Raw genomic sequence first — 15,859 nt, forward strand, 5'->3', positions numbered from 1 at the left:
ACGACATTCTTCCTGGCACGTAAGAAAATACCTTCATTATGTCAGGGGCATGGTTTCCACTTCTCAGGTGGTGGTTTCTTGTCAGCCAGCCCTACCCCTGCTCACTCCTGATTGGGGGCACACTCACGCTTCCCCTGGGGCTGTTGTTCCCCTGAGGCCCCCAGCTCCTGAGCACACTCACAGGGCCCCTGTTTAGAAGGAACTACCATTCAGGTTACCCGAATCCTCTTGTCTGTAGAAGGCATGGTCTCTGGACCCTGCTGTGCTGTTGGCTACTGTCTTTGACTTCCGGTCCTGTGACACCTCCTGGTCTCTTCTGATGCTGTGTATTCTGCCTCGTTGTAAGCTTGATTTTGACAGAGCAGCTGTGCCACCTTCTCCATATATCTTCACTCAGACTTCAGAAAAAGTTGAAGCAAGCAAATTGAGCAGCTGAAGCAATGAATTAAAAGAATCAGGGAAGGGCTCCTGGGCGGCTCAGTTGGTTAAGTGTCTGCCTTCTGCTCAGGTCATGGTCCCAAAGTCCTGGGATCAAGCCCCACATCGGGCTCCCTGCTCAGCCTGCTTCTCCCTTGCCCTCTCCCTCTGCTGCTCTCCCTGCTTGTGCGCTCTCTCTCTCTCTCTCTCTGTCAAATAAATAAATAAAATCTTTTAAAAAAATAAAAGAATCAGGGAAGTAAAGGGTGTGGAGTTTTCGCTGGTTTCTATCATGTTAGGTTAGTTGTGAACGGGGCTGATGGTTAGACCAGCTGTCATTACCCCGGGATGCCTCCTGTGAAAGAGGAAGTTGCTGTCTAGAACAACTTCTCAGCATCACGATAAGTCCTCCAGGATCCAGGACCTGCCTACCTCCGCGGTCCTGGGCACACACTCAGAGCTTCAGAAGCGGGAAGGATCCATTCCACTGGGGGAAGTCTGTTGGTTATACTGCCTGCCTGGTCACCTCGGTCCATCCTTTCTCTCCCATGTGGAGTATTTTTCCCTTATTTTTACAAAGAGTGAGATTTACAATTCAGTGTTCTGAGAAAGTGTCTCAAATTTAAACTGCTGGTAGAAGTCTTGTAATTACTTCAAGTGGAAGACACACTCGATACTTTGACTCGTCGTACGTAAAACTACTTGAATACATTCTGCTCTCCGCATTCTATCTGCAAGAATCTGAGTTTTCAAATGCATTTAGTGGTCAACCTTAGTTTTGTTTTCAGGCCAATTGCTTAGAATCTGGTCTGTCTGGAGTATTATGTATCTAAAGCCTCCAGTTAAGAATCTTGTCGTGTCATAAGATCACCGAGCTGCCGCGGGGAAGCTTCATATTAGAACATCTAAATTCATCGCAGCTCGAGTGCCTTTTTTTACGAGGCATTCTTAATTTCTGGAAGTAATCGGCTAGCGCCGAGCTGCACCTTCAGTAATCTGATACGTTCTGCTCAAGTACATAAAGACCAGTAATGTTAGTAAAATTCCTCCCAACAATGGTATTTAAAACCCACCCTTATGAGGCATTTCTTCTCGAACCATTTCCTTATCCGTCACCTCCTTGCTTCACAGAGTTGACTTCAAAATATGTTTCGTTTGGAATTCATAAGCACCTGGGGAAAGTTAGGGTGGCTGGTGCTGTTTTCACATGGTGCCCTCTGGCCCCAGGGGCCACCACGCTCAGCCACTTGTCCCTGAGCGGGGCGAATAAAATTCTTCCCAGCTAACCTGGGGGAAACGAATGGAAAGTGGTCGCCTCTCTCCCAGGTGGACGGCATAGGTTTGTCCGTCTCAGAAAGTTCTACATCCTTAGTGGTTTTTTTTTTTTTTTTTAAAGATTTTATTTATTTATTTGACAGAGACAGCCAGCGAGAGAGGGAACACAGCAGGGGAGTGAGAGAGGTAGAAGCAGGCTCACAACGGAGGAGCCTGATGTGGGACTCGATCCCGGTACGCCGGGATCACGCCCTGAGCCGAAGGCAGACGCTTTAACGACTGCGCTACCCAGGCGCCCCACATCCTTAGTGGTTTTAATCCACTTGGCACCAACTAGGAAAGTGGAGCAAGTGCCCCGCTATCAGCAAGCATCGTTTCTGGTAGGCTCTCTGCTTACATTTCCCACCGCATCTAGTGCTTTCCTCTGCCTTCCCAGTCCTCCCTCTGCACATAGTTTCCCGAGTGCTGCTGGAAGCGGATTGAATGGTATTGAATTAAGTCCTCGTTTCTCTTTGTTGCTTTGCATTTCCACCTCAGCTAGTACAGCTCATTTTACTTTTGCTCTTCACGTTTCAGAAGCCCTAACATGCCTCCGTTTCCCTTCCCCTGATGCTAGCATTTCTTAGGAAAACCAGGACTCTGACTTGTCTATGTCTGTGCAGTATATGGCTTTGCAAAATCAGAGAACTTAAGAAATGTCCTCTGTCGGGAAGTCATGATTTTCACGGCGGCAGCAAGATGATCTCATCTGCTGGATGGAGAAATTGAGAGACACTGACAAGAACCCCGTCATTCCGAATGACAGCCTCAGTACAAAACTTTTTTTTTTTTAAGATTTTTTTTATTTATTCGACAGAGATAGAGACAGCCAGCGAGAGAGGGAACACAAGCAGGGGGAGTGGGAGAGGAAGAAGCAGGCTCCCAGCGGAAGAGCCTGACGTGGGGCTCGATCCCAGAACGCTGGGATCACGCCCTGAGCCAAAGGCAGACGCTTAATGACTGCGCCACCCAGGCGCCCCATCAGTACAAAACTTTCTGAACCAAGAACTGTCAATCAAATAAGGATTGCTACGTCCGTTTTCCTGCCTTTGTGCGTTGCGCACTAACGTAATCGTCCTGCCGGCCCCGCAAGTGTCTGTCCGCACGCAGCCCGTGGAGCAGCGGTGGCAGAGGAAGCAAATGGTGCCCTGGCACTTTCTCTGGTCCCACACTCCCATGTTGCACTGGATTCGAGTTCCCTTTTGTTAATGGTTGTATACATTAGAGACCAAATGCAGAAAGTGGCCTGTGTTTTTGGAGGTTAGGGAGGGCCTATCCGTTATCAACGAATTTAACTATAAAGTAGTTATAATAATAATTTAAAAAACCAGCTTCAACTTGTTTTAACTAAAAAAGAATATTGAATAAATAGTTCAGTGAACCTCTTACTAGCTTTGGAACAAGTTAATGAATCAGGCTTTAACTGGCGATGAGAAGTACTTGCTAGTGTGTGTATAGGCTGATTCGTGAGTGAGTGTCTTACAGAGGCCTTGTTGCCCAGGGTAAAGAAGTAACTCCGGCTAGCTTTGGCTGAGGTAAGCCATGGACCGTTTACTTTTTCATCGAAATGGAATGTGGATGTTTGTTTAATTTCTTACCGTCTCATATTCCACCCTGGCTGGGAAGTGGTGTATCACCAGCCCCTCCGTGACACTGCGATTCATATGCCCATTTCCCACCGGTGCCTCCAAGGCTTCGGCCCCTGGAAAAGGGTTGAAATACTACCCCGCTGCCCAGAGCTCCCTGCCACTCACTCTGACCACAGAGCCTGCTGCTTTTGTTCACAGAGCGCGGTCATTTTCCTCAAATAATCCTATCACGCACACACTATTTGATCACTAAGACATTGGCATTTTAGTAAACTAAACACTAAGCCACGGTGGCACCATAACTCGTCCCTAGCTGTCCCTGAGCTGACCTCAGGTAGGGCCTCGCAGATAGCGTTACCTTGAAGGAGCCCCGAGTGAAATTTCAGGATGGCGGCTGCACTAGCCCTTGGCCGAGCTGCAGGCTCAGGTGAAGCAGAGGGAGGAGAAGGCAGTAGCCCTGACGGTGGAGAATGAGTCAGGACTGAGCGTTAGATTGCCCATGAACCGGGTGTTCAAGCAGGACAAGAGTGGAGCCTCTGTTTGGAATTAGACGGGATGGGAAGAAGACGAATGAGACCGAGGGTTCCAGAATGCTGCTTTGGGCCTCAGAAGACCCAGTCCATTCAGCCATGGCCTCCTCAGACACAGGCTTCTCTGCAGGTCCCAAGAGGCCGAGTGAAAAAGATCTGGGTAGAAAGGGGCTGCCCCCAACTTTAAGTCTAGACTCCTGGCCTTCAGGCCATCCTGTCACTGTGGACTGGTCACTTCTCTCAGGCTTAGTCTCCACACCAGACAGAATAGGTATAGTGAAAGGAATCCCCACGGTGCCATTGTGAGAGCAAGATGCAAAGTACCACGGAAGTCAACGCGAGGCGGGTTCCTCAGTGGGCCTGTGGTCGGAGGGCATCCCACAATGTTCTCGTATGTAAGCTGACAAAGGAGCATCTGCTCAGCCGCCCGTGCCCTGAGTAAGATGGTGCTGATGGTTAGAGAAGGCTCTGTGCTGGTCTGGGACCTACCTCTTAGTCTTCTTTGGGGACCACCTAGAAGAAGGCAAACCCCCTTTTCTTAAGACGGCCTGTCAGGGTGACAGTGTCTAGTGATGGCAGATGGCATTATCCATCTGTGTGCTAAAGAGAGCTTGGAGAGACAGCCTGTCCTCCCTGCAGCAGCCCTGCCCAGAGGCAGGCCCCACAGACGTGTGAGCCTTCAGCTCCCTTGGAAACTGACTCAGAGAAATCAAATTCACAAACAACTGGGGCATCCAGAATGACAAGAAGTTAGTTTGAAAACAGGGACAGGGTACACGTGTTTGCAGAATAGAGCTCTCTATTCCTGTTGGCAAGTTTAGAGGAGCTAAATTGCAGGTTGATGAGTGGGCAAGGAATCAGGGGAAGGATTGGTTAGACGATCTCAGGGACCATTGGCACCAGGCCCGCAGCACCCCTACACCCTGAGGGCGGGACCAGCACTTGGCCCGCCAGCTTCCTTAGGGCCCCGTCCTCCCTCTTTCTCACTTCCATAGCGGGGGCGGCTCCCCTCATAGACGCATTCTTTCCTTAGTTAGCACCTGTCAGGTGAAGGGTTGGTCCGTTTTGTATCCATCTTTATAATTTAACCTCGAAGGACAGCGTCCTCTCTGAAGTCCTGGCAGAGAGTGGGAAAGAGGACTGCAGGTCCCCCCATTACCCAGCTCCATCCAGGGGTAACATCTTGCAAAAACCATAGTATAATATCACAGCCAGACGTTTAACATTGAGACATCAGGATCCAGAGCGTTTCCATTACCACCAGGATCCCCTTTATAGCCACACCCACTTCCCCCCACCCCCGTTTCCTCCGTAACCCCTGGCAACCACTAATCTGTTCTGCATTTCCACGGTTTTGTCATTTCAAGAATGTCATGTAAATGGAATCGTACAGTTTATAACCATGAGGAATGGCTTGTTTCCCACGACGTAAGTCGCTGGAGATTCCTCCCCGTTTGTGTGTGTCCGTTGTTCCTGGTACGGAGACACCCCGGTTTGCTTAATCTCTCGTTCCTTGTTTTGAGTCGTTACAAGTAAAGCTGCTGGACGCATTCATGTACAGATTTTTATATGACGATAAGTTTCCCTTTCTCTGGGATAAAGCCCTAGAATCTAATTGCTAGGTCGTATGTAGTCGCAGGCTTAGCTTTTGAAGAAACTGCCAACCTGTTTTCCAGAGTTTCTGTGTTCCCGCCGGCAACGTACGAGCCATCCAGTTTCTCTGCAGCCTCACCAGCGTTCGTTCCGTGAGCCATTCTCCCAGGGGCGGGGCGACGCCGCCGTGGGGTTCGAGTGCACGTTTTCCTGACGCCTCGTGCTGCTGAACATTCGTTGTGTTTATTTGCCTCCCACAGGCCCACTTCAGTCTCTTTGTGTCTTTTGCCCATTTTCTAATTGGATCGTTTGGGCTTTTTATGTTGAGTTTTGAGAACTGTTCTATGTGTTCTATATAGTTAGATACTAGTCCCTTGTCAAATATGTGGTTTTCAGATATTTTCTCCTAATCACTAGTTTTTTGTCCTCTTCACAGGGTCTTTCAGCAAAAGATTTTAAAATTTCAGTAAAATCCGATTCATCAAGTTTTTCCTTTTATGGATTGTGCTTTTGGTGTGAAGTGTAAGAACTCTTTGCCTACCCATGGATCCTGAAGATTTTCTCCTATTTTTCCAACAATTGAATACTATTACATTTAAGTCCATGATCCATTTTGAATTCATTTTTAGATGGCATGAGAATGAGATTGAGGTCCATTTTTTTTTCCTGTGTATGTCCAGTTACTCAAGTGCCATTTATCAAAAAGGCAGTCCTTCATCGAATTGCTTTTGCACCTTTGCCAAAAATCAGTTGGGCTTATTCGTGTTCATCTGTTTTGAGGTTCTCTGTTCTGTTCTACTGGTCTACGTGTCTGTCCCTCTGCCAGTCCCACTTAGTCTTTAAACCTGCAGCTACATAATAAGTCTTGAAATTGGTATACTGATTCTTCCCACCTTACTCTTTTTCAAAATTTTCTTAGCTATTCTAGAGCCTTTTCCATTTCCATATAAATTTTAGGATAATCCTGTATATATATCAACAGAAAAATCTTGCTGGTATTTGATAGAAATTACGTTAAATTCATATATCACTTTGAACAGAACTGACATCTTAACTCTGTTGAGTTTTCCAATTCATGAACAAGGTATGACTTTTCATTTCTTTAGATCTTCAGTTTCTTTCATTAGTGTTTTAGAGTTCTCAGCATACAAGTCCTGTACATGTTTTGCTAGACTGACACCTAAGTATTTTTTTATTTTTAATTTTTGCGAACAATTATAAATGATACTGTATTTTTCATTTCAGTGTCTTAATTTAAGTTCATCGCTAGTATATAGAAATTGATTTTTGTATATTTATCTTGTATCCTGTGACCTTGCTGAACTCAGTTAGTTCTAGGACCTTCAAGGGTTTAATTCCTTGGGATTTTCTACATAGACAATCATAGTATCTGCAAATAGAGATAGTACTATTTCTTCCTCTCTCATCTATATGCTTTTTATTTCCTTTTTTTTTTTTTTTCTTGCTTTATTGCTCTGGCTAGAACTTCTAGCACTATGTTGAAAGAATGGTGAAAGCAGGAATCCTTGCCTTGTTCCCAGTCTTAGGGAGAAAGCATGCAGTCTTTCATCATTAAATATAATATTAGCTGTAGGCTCTTTATCAAGTACCCCTGTGTTCCTATTTTTGTCACGAATGTTGTTGAATTTTGTCTTTTTTTTCATCCATTTATGTGATCATGTGATATTTTTCTTCACAAACCTGTTAATCTTATGGATTACAGTATTTAAATTTTAGACATTGAACCAAACTTGCATTGACAGAACAAACCCCACTTGGTCATGACATATAATTCTTTTACCATATTAATCTGTTGCTGTATTCTATTTCTTAAGGTTTTGTTAAGGAATTTTTTCCCTTTTAACTTGATTATTAAAGATTTTTGCATCTTTATTTATGAAAGATATTTGTCTGTATTTTTCTTTTCATGGCACTGTCTTTATCTGGTTTTGGTAATATAAGAGCCTTATAAAATGAATTAAGAAGTACTCCTTCCTGTTTTGTTTTCTTGAAGACATACAGATTTGGTTTTACTTTTTTAAAAGCTTGATAGAAATCTCCAGGGAGACCATGTGGGCCTGGAGATTTCTTCAGAGAACTTTAAAATTATGAAGTAATTTCCTTCATAGTCCTAGTGTTAAGATTACTTGAATAGTCCTATATCACAATTTCATATTGAGAGGCTTGTGATAATTTGTGTTTTGATCTAAGTTGTCAAACCTATGTGTGTAGAGTTATTCAAAGTAATCCCTTATCCTTTTGATATCTGCTTAATCTGTAGTAAAATCTTCTGTTTCATTCCTGACGTTGGTAGTTTGTGTCTAACCTTTTTTCTTGTTGTTGTTGGTCTTCCTTGAGACTTGACATTTTTATTAGTCTTTTCAAAGAATCAGCTTTTTGTTTGACTGATTTTCTCTATAGCTTTTCTGCTTTCCTTTTCATTGATATCTGCTCTTCTCTTTATTATTTCCTTTCTTTTGCTTGGTTTGGGTCATTTTGTTCTTTTCCTATGTTTTAGAGACTTTCTTTTTTTTTTTCATTTATTTCAAGAATGTTTATAATTGCTCATTGAAGCCTTTTTGTGATGACTGCTTTAAAATCTATGTCAGATAATTCTAGCAACTCTGTTATCTTGGTGTTGGCATCTACTGATTGTCTCTTTCTATTCAGTTTGAGAGCTCCCTAATTCCTGGTATGATGAGTGATTTTTTATTTAAGCCCAGATATTTTGAGTATTATAAGATTTTTGATCCAGGATTCCTGCCGGTTAAGCATCTGCCTTTAGCTCGAGTCATGATCCCAGGGTCCTGGAATCGAGTCCTACTTCCGTCCATGAGCCTTGCTTCTCCCTCTACCTGCCACTCCCCCTGCTTGTGCTCTCACACTCTCTCGCTCTCTCTCTCTGACAAATAAATAAAATCTTTTTTTAAAAAAAAGACTTTTGATCTAATTTAAACCTTATTTTAGGGGCGCCTGGGTGGCACAGCGGTTAAGCGTCTGCCTTCGGCTCAGGGCGTGATCCCGGCGTTCTGGGATCGAGCCCCACATCAGGCTCCTCCGCTATGAGCCTGCTTCTTCCTCTCCCACTCCCCCTGCTTGTGTTCCCTCTCTTGCTGGCTGTCTCTATCTCTGTCAAATAAATAAATAAAATCTTAAAAAAAAAAAAAAAAAACTTGTTTTAGCTGGCTGCCTCTGACACTGCTCTGGCAGGGGGAACAGGGGCTCCTCCTCATTACTGACAGGTGTAAGTAGAAGTCCAGGATTTACACTCAACCTCTGTTGACACCCATTGGTGGTGGGGGATGAAAGGAGACTCCTTGTTACTGCAGGGCAGGGGTGGGAGTTCCAGATCCCTTCTAGGCCTCCACTAGTATCTCCCTAACCAGAACAGGTAGGAGCACCTCATTAGCGTTGCCCACATTGCCTCCTCTGACACTGTCAGAGCGTGGAGAAGGGGATACCGTGTTACCGCCAAGTGGAAGACTAGGCTCTCCATATGGCCGCCACTCTCACCTCGGGTTGGGGGACCTCATTATTGCCCTCATTACTTGCTCTTCTCTCATATCACCCCAGCTGGGGATGTGGGGGTGCCTGATGACAGCCTAGTGAGGGTAGAAATCTGGGCTCCCTGAGGCCCTTGCTGGTGTGGTTGGGATGGGGTCACGATATTTTCTGTGGTGTTTGGTTATTTTCTAAAACTTCTGTCATGCCAGGCTATCCCTTTCCTGGTCCTTTGGCTAGAGGGAGTGGGCTTTGGGGGGGGGAATTTTTTTGTCCTCACCATTCGCGTTGCCGGGTTGCTGGCTTCTTGAGCTCCAAGTGTAGAGTCTATAAGGAACAAAGGAAACCCAGGGAACTCAGCACCTTTCGTTCCCTGTATCTTCAGGGACCTAGCCAGCCTGCCTCCTTCTCTCCGTCTTTCAGGGTCCCTTATGTTTATATTATAGATAACGTCCAGTGTGTGGGGTTGCATTTAGTGGGAGGAATAAGGGAAAGTATATCCACTCCCATCTTCCGAAAAGCAAAACAGCTCTATTCTTTTGATGAGTTGTCTTACTTATTGACTGTAAACTACTAGAGAAGAGCAAGTTTTGTGTGCCCTGTGCGGCCTGCGTGTATGAAGGTGCATAATAGTTATTGGTAGACTGACTTGGCTGTTCATATGGTCCCTGGACCTCACGGAGGGAAATTCTGAGAACTGTGACTAGCAGAGACTGCTAGGTATCTTATTGAACCTTCCCACACCTGTGATCATGGAAGAGCGCCCTAGGTGCCCAGCTTCTGAAAGAGGGGGACTGGCATTTTCCCTTTCATCTTCATGGAGACATAATACGCAGAGGACAGACTGCCCCCGAAGCCTTTGGAAATGCAAAGCCATCCGTTGCTGGGGTTGGGCAAAGGTCTTCTCATTCCATGGCGGGGGCCCACTTGGGGAGCCTCCTCTCTGGGAATGCGTGGCCGGGGTCCAGAACACTCACCTCATGTGTCCTTTGAAACAGGAGGACCATGACACTATGGAAGCTGATCTGGACAAAGATGAACTGATCCAGCCCCAGCTTGGAGAGCTCTCAGGCGAGAAACTTCTGACCACGGAGTACTTGGGGGTAAGTACCACATAAGGGGACGAGGGAGAAGTGGAAAGGAGAGACAGGCCATTGGTGCAAGGAGCCCTTGCAATGAGCCATAACAGTTTGGTTTGGTCTGTTACAATACTGTGTTTATGAGAAGTGCTGTGTTGGCCAGTTTGCCTGCAGTGGCCCCAAAGTGCACCGTGGTCCTAGCTACGTGCCACAGAGCTGTTGGTGAACAGAAAGAGATTAGAATATAACTAGACGGCACATGCCAGGAGCCTTCCTAACCTCTAAAGGTGTGCCCATCTTTAGTAGTAATCTTCTGCCTGTCCCACTTCTGAGTGTTTGTGCGCCTTGTCTAGCAGAGGGGAAGAATGCAGCGTATTTGGAAGTCATCAGCACACAGGTGAGATTGCCCGATGAAGCGAAGGGTGGAGGGGGAGAGAGTGAGGGGCTGAGGACAGAGAGGTGGACCAGATGTCAGGAGGGGGAGCAAGAAGAGGGGCCTCGGAGGACAGAAACTGAACAGTCAGAGAGGCTTGAGGAGAACCAGGAGAATGCAGTGCGCTGGAAAACAGAAGGGAGGAGTGTTTCAGGATGGATTGAGTGGTCAGTCTGAGCATCCAAGAGGCCTGTGGAGTCACACGTCCTAGATGGGGCCATAGTGTGAGCTCTGAGAGCTCCCCACTGACTCTGATGCTCAGCCAGCTCTGGGAGCCCCTAGTGACCAGCCACTAGCTAAATAGGGAAGGGCATGAGTCAGGGAGGGAGTTGCCAATTGGCCAGGAGATGGTGGTGGTGTCGAGGGCCTACAGGTGTCTCACGAAACCATGATTAGAAGGCACATCAGTGAGCAGGTGGGATGTTGGAGTGTAAGGTTTCTGAAGGGAAGAGCAATTGCAAGGGATTGGGGGCCAGTTGGGACTGAAGCCCTATGACGGATGGCAGAGCACACAGGAGCAAAGGCCCTTGGCGTTAAAAGGAGCTCCTGGAATTTGAATCTGGTAGTTGGGTCACATGGACTCTGACATCTCTTCAAATTAGGTTATTGTTGGAGCAGAAGGCCGGGAGCCAGTCTCAACAATCGGCCAGCAGGGACAGTGACTTGAGAAGGGAAAGGATGTGGGTGCAGGTGGCCTGAGCCTTGTAGGAGTGACTGGAAGCAGAAAGTGCCCCCAGCCCAGCCCTCCATCTCACCCTGGGCACTGGTCTCCCCACTCATCTGCCTCGGTCTTCCTCACCTTTTGAGGAATTTCCAGGGCCCCAGGGTGGAGTACAGAATCTGCTGGTGGAACTTGAGGCTAGAGGACAGGCAGAGGCCCAGTTGTGGAAGCTTTGTAGACAAGGGTTTGGGATTTTATCCTGCATGAGCTGGGAGAGTCCTGGAGCAGGGGAGTGACTCTGTTTGATGTGTTTTAATATATGACCTTCTTTTTTCACTCTGGTTGCATAATGGAGAATGGACTGTAGGGAGTAGGAGTGAAAGAAGGGAGATAACCCAAGGAGGCTGGGCCGGGGCGCCACCATTACCCCCCGCCTTGCCTCTGGCCATGTTAAGGCCTATAGCCTGTCACAGTCCTTAGAATATCTCAAGGATCAAAGGAGTCTACTGGACTGTGGAGGCTCTGTTTACATGAGGTCAGGTAAGGTTGGAAGTGAGGCGGTCGGGTTCCGAGTTGTTGATGGGGGTCCGGAGCCCTGACTAGGCTTTGTCTCCCTTTGGAAGCGCACTGGCTTCGTCAGGAAGGGACTGGGCTCCATTTGATAGGATGTGCGTTTGTAAGCCAGACTCTCCTGCTTCATGGGCAGGAGGTGAGAGTCGGTAGGGCTTCCTTGGAGGTGGGAGCGCAGCCGTCGGGCACACAGCCCTGCACCGTCGGGACTTTCCCATAGACGCAACCGCACAGGCACGTGACAGTCATCGGCAGGGGCGCCCCGTCGCTTGGTGAACAGAAACCTAAATGCAGCCCCAGCTGAATGGCTTGCGGCACCTCAACCCCGTGAAGCACTGTGCGTGAGATCTTATGTTGCTAATGGTGGAGATTCTTAACAACCACAAGAAAAACCAAGACGCAGAACACCTGGGACTCCCAGCTCACTCCCACCACTCGGTGAGGCACGAAGGGACAGAGCTTGCAGATGGACCAGCCACCCAGTGTCGTGGCATCTGGAAATGGTGTCATCTTCCCATAGCATGCAGCTCTGAAGCCCCTGAATAGAGATGCACTATCCTTGCACCAAAGGAAAGGTTTTGAATCCAGCATGTTTTCTTGTCTCATTGGTGTCCAGTACTTTCCAGTTGAGATGTGAGGGACACGAATGGCCTACAGAACGAATGCATTATGTGTAAGCGTGAGACCAAGTGTCTTCGCTTCCTCGGGCCAGAGTAACAAATGAGCATAAACCGATGGCTTAGAACACCAAACGTGTGTTCGCTCACAGTTCTGGGGGCCAGAAGTCCAAAATCAAGGTGTCCACACAGCCATGCCCCCTGCAAAGGTCCTGGGGGAGAAGTTCTTGTGTTCCCCTGGCTTCTGGTGGTTCCGATGTCCCTCGGCTTGTGGCTGTGTCTGTCCCGAACTCTGCCTCTGTCTCCATGGGGCCTCCTCCCCTTCTCTCTTTCCTCTTTTTTTTTTTTTTTTTTTTTTAGATTTTATTTATTTGACAGAGAGAAGGACAGCCAGTGAGAGAGGGAACACAGGCAGGGGAAGTGGGAGAGGAAGAAGCAGGCTCCCAGTGGAGGAGCCTGATGTGGGGCTCAATCCCAGAACGCCGGATCACACCCTGAGCCGAAGGCAGACGCTTAACGACTGAGCCACCCAGGCACCCCTCTCTTTCCTCTCTTTTTTTTTTTTTTTTAAGATTTTATTTATTTATTCGACAGGATAGAGACAGCCAACGAGAGAGGGAACACAAGCAGGGGGAGTGGGAGAGGAAGAAGCAGGCTCATAGCAGAGGAGCCTGATGTGGGGCTCGATCCCAGAATGCCGGGATCACGCCCTGAGCCGAAGGCAGACGCTTAACCGCTGTGCCACCCAGGCGCCCCACTCTCTTTCCTCTCTTAAATGGACACTTGTCATTGGATCTAGGATAACCTGGGATGATCTCTTCATCTCAGGATCCTTAATTACATCTGCAAAGATGGCTTTTCCAAATGTCACATTCATAGGCTCTTGGGGTTAGAACACGGACATCTCTATCTGGGGCCACACCTCACCCCTCACCTACCCCTGGGGGCACCAGGTCACCATTGGATCTCATAGTAGAAACAATTTTAAAGTTTCATTAGAAAACTGTGGAGGGGCGCCTGGGTGGCACAGCGGTTAAGCGTCTGCCTTCGGCTCAGGGCGTGATCCTGGCGTTCTGGGATCGAGCCCCACATCAGGCTCCTCTGCTATGAGCCTGCTTCTTCCTCTCCCACTCCCCCTGCTTGTGTTCCCTCTCTCGCTGGCTGTCTCTATCTCTGTCGAATAAATAAATGAAATCTTTAAAAAAAAAAGAAAGAAAGAAAACTGTGTGGAGCAGTCGTCACTGAGGGGCTGCGTCCACTCCCAGTGTTGCCGTCTTTGTCCGTGAGGCATGTCAGCCGCCCTCAGTCACCCGGTCTTGATTTGGAATGGGCAGCCTGCCGGCCTCTGGGGTGGGGGGTCACCGATTTCCACGACGACTCTTACTTGCTGTGCTTCGGCCCCAGGGCGGGCGAGGGCTCTAAGTTCACATCGTATTGGCTTGTGGCAGACGAGGGAGCCTGCTGACGATAGAAGACGGTTCACTGGGGCCTTTGTGCCCAAAAGTCATGGTTCTCGCCTCCTCTTCTGACGTACCGTGTAGATTATAGGTTTTTCAAGATCACTTGAAAGATGCGGACCTTTTGAAACGTACTAGAACATTCAAAAAGTTTTTTTTGAATTCATGGCATTTGCCTTAACACATAGCAGAACGCCGAGAAATTGAAGACCTAGCTGTCACCTCCGAGAAGTTTACAGAAGAAGACAGAGCGGATGAAACTGTGCGGTTGGCGAGGGATGCAGATAACAGCGAGGGGTGGTGAGAGGCTGGGCAGAGACCGTCCCGCACACGAGCTAGCACAGGGTTCCTCCCAGCCCCAGGCCCTGGACTGTGGCTCACAGATAGAGTCTAGGATCAGGGCGGGGCCGCCGGCCACCAGGGTGTTGGGGGATGGAAGGAAGCCATATCTCAGGATTCCTGGACCCCCGTAGCTCGCCCCCTGCTGGGCATTCATGGCCACACCCTTCCCCCTTCCCCTGGAGGCCCCACTGCCAGTCCCCATCCTGCCAAGGGCAAGCCGACAGAGCCCAGAGCCCGGGCCACCACAAGCGCTGCAGACCACAGAGAGCTCAGAAAGCTGGTGACAGAACAAGTCCCTTTTCCTAAGCTTGCATGAGAGTGGCAGTGGTCACATGAGATGTGTTGTTTACTCATAATTCTGGTGGAAAGCAGCAGGCCTTGTTTCTTCCTGAGGCCATGGCTGTCAGCAGGTCAAGACTGGTGATTTGCCAACTTCTCCTTGCTTGGTTATTTCTGAATTTTTTCGTGTCATCCATACTATGCTGAATAATCATTTAATTCTTCCTAAAAAGAATGCCCTGATTTAAATAGCTTTGTCGCCTTGGTTAAAGGGGCATAGATATTTATCATAGCATCTCAGTTTTTTGTTTTTATTTCAGAGTTTAAACCGATGGCTAGTTACCTTTAACAACAGTAATAGATTTGTCTTAAATTAGTTCAGCACCTGTCACGGGCCAAGCCCTGTGCTGACTGCTTCACACATCTGACTCCACTTAATTTGGTCCTCCCAACAAGCTACGGGGGAAACTGTGAGTGTAGTGTTTTCTAGACAGGAGAGCTGAGGCTGAGGAAGGGTAAGGAATATTCTCAAGTTGATCTGAGCCTGCTCGCCCTTGCTCTTTCCCACTAGGCTGTGCCACCTTCTGGGACAGCTGTCCACGTTCCAGTGAATTACATGCTGTATTTGAAAACTGAGAGAAGTCCGGCTGAGTGGCATAGTCACAGTTTCTATACCGTCTCAGTTTTAAGCATAAGACTCAGTTTGGGGGGAATGCCAATTGTAACAGCTAATTACTCGCTTTCTACACTTTCTTCCCCCTGTCAGATGAAGGCCCAAATTCATGCGGTTTTCCAGAGACTGCCTGAAGGACTGGTTAGCCCTGCCTCCAGAGAATGTGTATGGAGGTGGGCCTGGGAATCTGCGTCTTTATTACCACACCCCCTGCCCCCAGGGGTCCTGAAGCCGGAGTCTGGGCCATGGAAACTTTGCCACTTGGGCGGTGGGCACAGCTGGCCGGGTGCAGGGCTGAACCCCTCGGAGAAAGCCAGGCTCCGGGCCCCCGCCATCCCACTGCCCTGGGTGGGAGCACGAGGCACTGGCAGCTGGCCCTGTTTTGCTTGCCGCAAAAACCAAAACCAGAGAAGGAAGGGCCTCAGTTTGCAATTTTTGTTTCTAGATTTTTTTTTTTTCAAATACGTCTCCACTTTGGAGCTTTTTCCAATCTCTTTCCAGTCCGTTATTCCTGCTCTACCTGGCTGATGGTTGAAAGCTCAGTGCCCTTTGCAGAGTGGGAGATCAGTCAGAACCGAGACTCCACATTCTTGTGTGTGAAAACACAACCGAACAAGCAGGGGGAAATCCCCAACCCCCGAATATTCTAAATGCGTTTCTTTTTCAGTTTATTTCTTGTATTCTTTTTTTTTTACGTTTGTTTATTTTCTTATTTATTTTAGACTTTTTTTAATTTGAGAGAGAGCGAGCGAGAAAGAGCACAAGCAGGGTAAGGGGGCAGAGGGAGAAGCAGACTCCCCGTTG

The 15,859-nt window shown here is 47.9% G+C and overlaps 1 protein-coding gene across 3 annotated transcripts in view; it reads left to right on the forward strand.

Moving 5' to 3' along the window:
• ARMC9 (armadillo repeat containing 9) overlaps positions 1 to 15,859 on the forward strand; it is a 146,794-nt gene that overhangs the window by 106,130 nt on the left and 24,805 nt on the right. For all 3 annotated transcript variants that reach the window (XM_026491715.4, XM_048214328.2, XM_057305543.1), the window contains exon 20: positions 9,943 to 10,047. In XM_026491715.4, the coding sequence (XP_026347500.2) occupies positions 9,943 to 10,047 (105 nt within the window). The remainder of the gene's footprint in view (positions 1 to 9,942; positions 10,048 to 15,859) is intronic.

The sequence above is a fragment of the Ursus arctos genome, unplaced genomic scaffold, assembly GCF_023065955.2.
Source record: "Ursus arctos isolate Adak ecotype North America unplaced genomic scaffold, UrsArc2.0 scaffold_1, whole genome shotgun sequence".
Taxonomy (NCBI): domain Eukaryota; kingdom Metazoa; phylum Chordata; class Mammalia; order Carnivora; family Ursidae; genus Ursus; species Ursus arctos.